Genomic DNA, 7,172 nt, shown 5'->3' on the forward strand with positions numbered 1-7,172 from the left:
AAAACGTGTCCAATTGAGAGAGAGAAGGACAATTTGTTAGTTAATGAGCAAAATACAAGCAGACAAAAGCAAAGCTAATGCTAATTCTAGGGGAAAATGGTTGGCTACTTTGATGACCAAAACACAAGCAGATAAAAGAAAAGCTAATGCTAATGCTAGGGGAAAATGCTTGGCTAAATTAACGACCAAAACCCAAACAGACAAACGCAAAGCTAATGCTAATGCTAATGCTAAGGGAAAATGGTTGGCTACATTAACGAACAAAACAAGCAGATAAAAGAAAAGCTAATGCTAGGGGAAAATGCTTGGCTACATTAACGAGCAAAACCCAAGCAGACGAACGCAAAGCTAAAGCTAATGCTAATGCTAGGGGAAAATGCTTGGGTAAATTAACGAGGAAAACACAAACAGACAAAAGCAAAGCTAATGCTAATGCTAGGGGAAAATGGTTGGCTACATTGATGACCAAAACACAAACACACAAATGCAAAGCTAATGCTAATGCTAAGGGAAAATGGTTGGCTAACTGAATGAGCTAATGCTAATTGAGCCGTGTCAAACATCTAATGAAGAGCAAGTGACTAAAATGGAAATGTTTTATTTTGTTTTTGCGGACTTTTTTGTGGCAGTCCCACCGGAGCTGACGGTGCCCAGGGGGCGCTCTCAGATCATCGCGCAGGAGGGCGAGGCGGTGGAACTGCAGTGTTTGGTGTCGGGCAAACCCAAACCCGCCGTCCTGTGGTCCCGCGTGGAGGACGGCGACGCCCCCCCGGCGGAAGCCCCGGCGGGAGCCCCGGCGGGGCTTCCGCCGGCGAGCGAGGACCCCGCCCAGACGGAAAGTTCCCACGGCGTCCTGAGGCTGGGCAACGTGACGCGGGAGATGGGCGGGACTTACCGCTGCCGGACCAGCCGATACAACGGCTTCAACGTCAAACCCCGAGAGGCGCTGATCCAGCTGCTGGTGCATTGTGGGTAACGCGTACCGACGGGCAAGTCGGGCCCAGGGTGGGGGTAGTCCCGACGGGAAAGTGACGGCCATGTCGTGGCGTCTCCACCCCCGCAGTCCCGCCGGTGGTGGAACCGGCGTTCTCGGAGGTGCGTCAGGCCCTGGGGCGGGCCTTCGGGCTGACCTGCCGGCTGCTGCGCGCCCACCCGGCCCGCCGGCTACGCTACGAGTGGAAATTGGGCTCGCGGCTGCTGACGGTGGGGCAGCTGGACGAGCGGCGCGACGACACGCACTACCAGGTGCGCGCGCTCAACCGCGAGGGCTACGGCGAGTACACCTGCGACATCAGCAACGAGGCCGGAGCCGGGAGGTGCACCTTCCTGGTCACCGGTGAGTGGCGCTCAACTGCCAAAACCTTACGCTTGTCGTCCAATACAATGGTCTTCCTGTTCGTGACTGTTTGGACTGCACCAACTTCCTGTTTATGACTTGACACTTTGTCTTTGACTGCCCCACTTTCTATTGCATGACACACGCATACTCTAGACTTCCTGTTTGCCCCCAAACATTTGCCAATTCCGGTTCAAGACCGGTGGTTAGTGCGTCGGCCTCGCGACGGGAGACCTGGGTTCAAATCCAGGTCGCTCCACCCGTGGGGACTTTGCGTGTTCTCCCCGGGGCCTGCATGGGTTTTCTCAGGGTACTCCGGTTTCCTAGCACATTCCAAAGACATGCTCGGTAGGTTGATTGGACACTCTAACATTGCCCCTAGCTATGAGTGTGAGGGTTAGCACTTGGAGCGGCACGCACCAAACTTTTGACCAATGAGCGGTAAAAGTATGGCCGACGGGTCCGTGACGGACAATCCGACATTTATCCCGAGGGGCTTAAACCGAGCCGGGAGTGTAAAATGCTAACTGGACAAGCGCGTGAGGATTTGAGTCGTCGCTTTCTTTTATGTCAAAAGTAAGGACGCCTCGACGCCTCGACGCCTCGGCGCCTCTCGTCTCCGTCTCCGTCGCGGGTCTCCGCCCACCAAAGCTCTTCCGAGCGCGCCTGTCAGCGTTCGTCGTCTCCACTTCCGGAGTTAAGCTCCTTAACGCGAAAAAAAAGCCATCTCAGCGATCACGCTGACGGTCGGAAGCCACGTTAGCCACGTTAGCCACGTTAACCGTGGATCCATCATCATCGTCACCGATACGCACGGCGTTGAAAAAAAATACACACATTTGACTTTAAAAAGGGACAACACATATCCAAGATTAGCGCTAAAGCTAACATTTGCATCTTTAGTCTCCATTCAGGATTAGCCGCAAGACAGGAGCAGCTATTTGTGATTTCCGCGGACAATTCAATGTCGACCCATCGGAATGTGAACGGGCTAACGTTGTTTTCGTAAATGACACTTTGTCCCACGGGATTCCAGGGAAGGCGTACCCTCCCGAGTTTTACTACGACACCCGCGGCGCCCTGTGGCAGAACCGTCCCCGCTCCTACGGCTTCAAGCTGCAGTGGACCCAGATGGAGCCCGGCGCCGTGGACCGCGTCCTGGCCTACAGGCTGGGCCGGCGACAGGCGAGTTCCTCCCTCGGCCGGCGCCGGCCCGGTGCGGCGACCTTTCACTAACCCACAAAACACAGGTGGGCCAGAGCCGCTGGTGGGAGCAGGAGATCCCCATGGAGGCCAACATCCACCAGGGGGAGCTGTTAACGTACAACCTGACGGACCTGGTCAAACCCGAGTCCTACGTGGTCCGCCTGACGCCCATCACGCGCTACGGCGAGGGCGACGCCACCGAGCGCGTGGTGGCCTACAGCGGTACGTTGGATGGCGACCTTTGACCTTTGGCCGGCTCCAATTGAACTCAACCCTTGTGTTTCCTTCACAGCTCCGGTCAATCCACATCTCAGTGAGTCACGCTTACTTTTCATCCATTTTTCCCCCTATGTTTAGCTACTGGGATGGCTAATGCTACATTTTGGGGGTCCCGGTTAAAATTGAAACGGCGTATGGCGCGTTCCAAGTCAAGAATGGGGGGGTGCCATTTCTTTTTATTTTTTTGGAATGTTCGCAGGGGAGTTCCAGTGCGCTTTCGAGGACGAGGCCCTGTGCCTCTTCTCTCAGGACAAAAGCGACGACTTTGATTGGACGCGCCACAGCGCTGCCTCCCGCGACACCAAGTACACGCCCAACACGGGACCCAGCGCCGACCGCCGCGGTTCCAAGCAAGGTCCGTGCACACGCTTCAAAAAAGGACATGTTTCCCCATGCTGCACTGTACTAAAATGGCCGACTTCCAACGATATACAACCAACTGGAACAACTAAAAACCACTGTACTAAAATGGCCGACTTCCAACGTTATACAACCGACTAGAACGACTAAAACAGAAATAACTTTGGATAAAAAAGACATTTTAGCAGTCCTCCGTATATTTACAGAGGAAAAAAATGTCATGACAGCGCGTTAAGGTGGATTAAGCGCAGCGCAGCGTAATAATAACAAGGACGCACGTCCTTTAATCTCTCCTACACGCGCACATCCGAGTTATCAAACGGTTCCGCGTTTGGCTGCTAAATTGCGCCGGTGTTCAACCCTGCCTGCTCTTTTAATTCCATTTTCCAAAAACACGCACCGCCAACAAGTCACGTGACCGCCAGCAGCGGAAACGCTATTTAGGATTTGGGATTTGTGGATTTGGACCACTTTCATTTGGATGCTGTTGCTCTTTCTTTTAACCTGGCGCAGCCTCGAGGTGCGTTTAGAAGCGTCGGAAGAAGACGTTACTTCCTTTTGCCTGCCAGGGTCGCAGGGGGTCCTGGAGCCTATCCCAACTAACGACTGGAGGAGACCCCGAGTGGGTGGCCAGCCAATCGCAGGGCACAGGGAGACAAACAACCAATCACACTCAAGGCTGGGGGACAAATTAGCATACAATTAGCCTAGCATGCATGGGATGCGGGAGGAAACCAGAGGAGAAAACCCACGCAACATGCAAACCCTACACCACGTGTCAAAGTGGCAGCCCGGGGGCCAAATCTGGCCCGCCGCATCATTTTGTGCGGCCCGGGAAAGTACATGAGTGTCGACTTTCTGTTTTAGGATCAAATTCAAATGAAGGAGTATATAGATAGATATAAAAAAATTCCTGATTTTCCCCTTTTTAAGTCAATCATTGTCATTTTTTTATCATTTTTTTCTGTGTTTTTAGTTCAAAAATCATTTTGTAAAATCTAAAAATATATAAGAAAAAGCTCAAATAAACATTGTTTTAGATCTCTTAAAATGAACAGTATAGATGTTTATTAAATTTCCTGATTTTACCCCATTTAAATCAATCATTGTCATTTTTTAATCATTTTTTTCTGTGTTTTTAGTTCAAAAATCTTTTTGTAAAATTTAAAAAATATATAAAAAAGCTGAAATAAACATTGTTTTAGATCTAGAAAAAACGGAATATTCAGGGCTTTTAATCCAGTTCCTTTAATCCATTTATTTAAAAAAAAAATCTAAATATTATATCTAATCTAAAATGGTCCGGCCGACGTGAAATCAAGTTGACGTTAAAGCGGTCCGCCAACCCACCCGAGTCTGACACCCTTGCCCTACACATTGAGGTATCGAACCCCACATCTCTGAACTGCGAGACCAATGCGATAACCACTAGGCCACCGCGTCACCCCCCCAAAAAATCTCACCATTCATTTGTATTCTCATGACATGTTTTCATTTATTTTCAAACGTGTCTGCGTGTTGGTGGCAGGATACTACGTGTACATCGAGACGTCCCGTCCCAGGATGGAGGGCGACAAGGCCCGCCTCCTGTCGCCCTTTTTCAACACGGGCTCCAAAAGCGGCGCCGCCTACTGCCTGGCCTTCTTCTACCACATGTACGGAAAGCACATAGGTGAGTCAGTGTGGCGTGACGGCGATGGCGTGACGCCGATGTTCATTAACGGCTCGCCGCCATTTCCCGCGAGGGATTTAGGAGCCCTCAACGTCTTTCTGAGGCAAAAGGGGGCGCCGGCGACGCCGGAGGACGCCGTGTGGAGTCTGAGCGGTAACCAAGGCGAGCGATGGCGCCGTGCCGCCGTGGACATCCACCCCAGCGCGGACTTCCAGGTCAGACTAGGAAATAAAGCGCAGCCGCAACGTTAGCCGTTAGTCCAGGGGTCGGGAACCTTTTTGACGGAAGGGAGCCACAAACAATTCATATTTTCCAATGTTATTCCTTGTGAGCCATACTACCAATTTAAAAGTCCAAATACATACATGTAAACGAGTGCCTTTTCAATTTTTTTTGTAATTTCACCACTTTTAAAGTGGAAAAAAATGAATATTTTTTAAAAGATTCTTATGCTGTTGCTAATCAATGAGAGGGTGCATTCCAGAAGTCTACTGCAAAAAAAAGATTAAAGCAAAAAAAGAAAGATTAAAGCAAAAAAAAATGAAGATTAAAGCAAAAAAATGAAGATTAAAGCAAAGAAATGAAGATTAAAGCAAAAAAAATGAAGATTAAAGCAAAAAAAATGAAGATTAAAGCAGTCCTAAATGTAATATCTCAGTTCTGTCAACAGCGATTTCCATATTTTAGCTCACAGGTTAGCAAAGAGCCATATGCACCCATCAAAAGAGCCACATGTGGCTCCCGAGCCATAGGTTCCCTACCCCTGCGTTAGTCCATCAATTGAAGAGTTCAACATCAAGGCCAAAAGGGGGCACCGTTATGCTAAGAGCTAACCTCTGGCGCGCAGGTGGTGCTGGAGGGCATCCGCGGCGCCGGCATCGAGGGCGACGTCGCCGTGGACGACGTGGCCATTCAGGAGGGTCCGTGCAAGGATCCGCCGTCCAACAGTGAGTGACGTCCGTATCCGTCGATGGCAGCTGGCCAATAAAGAGGCCAATGACGCTTTCTTCCTCAGACCTGATCTCGTTCGCCCCGCCCCGTCGGTCCAGCTTACCGGCGGGCCTGCTGGCACTCGGCACGGCTCTGATTGGCCGAAGGAGGTGACATCATCACCGCCGCCGCTTTTAGCCCCGCCCCATTCCACTTGACAGCCATCCGACGATTCTTTCCCAATTGTTTTGGCCTCCGATCTGTCGACGAGTTTATCGCGAGTGGACGTCCGATCCTTTTGACGCGGTCGCCGAGCCTCCCGCTACAAACGGATTGGACGTCTAACGAGTGAAACTTTTTCACATATTCGTATTTTCCAAAGTATTAAGAGTTTTTTTCTACCAACTACAGACACGCACAAACTCTGTGCACCATTAACGGTGCTGGACGTCCAAATGATTGGAAGCGGGAGGCTTTGTTTACATCTTGCAAAGGTTTTTCATTCGCTGCCACCCCTCCCACTTCAAATGCTTTTGGCACTTTGGCTTGAGGAGAACATTGGAATTTTTTTGGAATTAATTGGCTGCGAGAACCGAACCATTTTAAGAGGAATATATATATCTATACATATATTAATCCTCTTAACTGCCATAAAATTGGACATCCATGGCAGGAAAGTATTGAACGCACGACGACACGCGTCCGCAAAAGCCTCTCGTTGGGGGGGCGGGTCCGCCATGACACTCAAGTGCCTTCAGACCATCGACGCGGCGACCGGGAAACGGCGAAAGCGGACTTCCCCATTGGTCGCCCGAAAACCCATGTCGGCGGAATTTATTTTTCAAACAAGCACAACGGGGGTGGGGGGTGATATGTGTACTTCCTGTTTGGGCAGGAAGTCGACAGGGACGACGAGGACGCTTTTTGTCGACTATTTTGCTTCCTTTGGCATGTTTGACCCTTAGAAAAGACTTTGGGGGTTCAATTGACGGATGACGCCATGGGGCAGTGAACGGAGCATAAGCGGTGGGGAATAATTATGACCACTAGAGGGCACTGCAAGGCGATCGTTCACTGCCAGCCCTGTTATGGAGGAATGATAGAATTGCAGCAAATTATCTAATTTTAATGAATTATACAGATGACACTGCATTTATGGAGGATTACAGAAATCGGATTTTTTCCCCCATGTTTGTTTATAGAAAATGTAAAAATTGTACATTTGAATAAAAAAATATTTACTGTTTTTCCCCCTTTGTTTGATTTAAATATCTATAAAACGTTTTTAAATAAATGACAGGAAAAACCTGAAATCATTCAATCAATTATATAAGTATTAGTTTTCTTCTTTTTATACTGTTGAAGGATTTTGGAGAAAAGACGGTCAAG

General features: G+C 49.6%; 1 protein-coding gene across 1 annotated transcript in view; it reads left to right on the forward strand.

Moving 5' to 3' along the window:
- Positions 1-7,029, forward strand: part of mdga2a (MAM domain containing glycosylphosphatidylinositol anchor 2a) — a 14,846-nt gene extending 7,817 nt beyond the window's left edge. Inside the window, exons 8-17 of the mRNA XM_077620352.1 lie at positions 630-968; positions 1,064-1,336; positions 2,373-2,521; positions 2,587-2,764; positions 2,835-2,855; positions 3,021-3,176; positions 4,710-4,853; positions 4,935-5,068; positions 5,701-5,800; positions 5,869-7,029. Of these exons, the coding sequence (XP_077476478.1) occupies positions 630-968; positions 1,064-1,336; positions 2,373-2,521; positions 2,587-2,764; positions 2,835-2,855; positions 3,021-3,176; positions 4,710-4,853; positions 4,935-5,068; positions 5,701-5,800; positions 5,869-5,957 (1,583 nt within the window). The 3' untranslated portion in view covers positions 5,958-7,029. The remainder of the gene's footprint in view (positions 1-629; positions 969-1,063; positions 1,337-2,372; positions 2,522-2,586; positions 2,765-2,834; positions 2,856-3,020; positions 3,177-4,709; positions 4,854-4,934; positions 5,069-5,700; positions 5,801-5,868) is intronic.
- The last annotated feature ends 143 nt before the right edge of the window (positions 7,030-7,172 follow it).

Source organism: Stigmatopora argus, chromosome 15, assembly GCF_051989625.1.
Source record: "Stigmatopora argus isolate UIUO_Sarg chromosome 15, RoL_Sarg_1.0, whole genome shotgun sequence".
Lineage (NCBI taxonomy): Eukaryota > Metazoa > Chordata > Actinopteri > Syngnathiformes > Syngnathidae > Stigmatopora > Stigmatopora argus.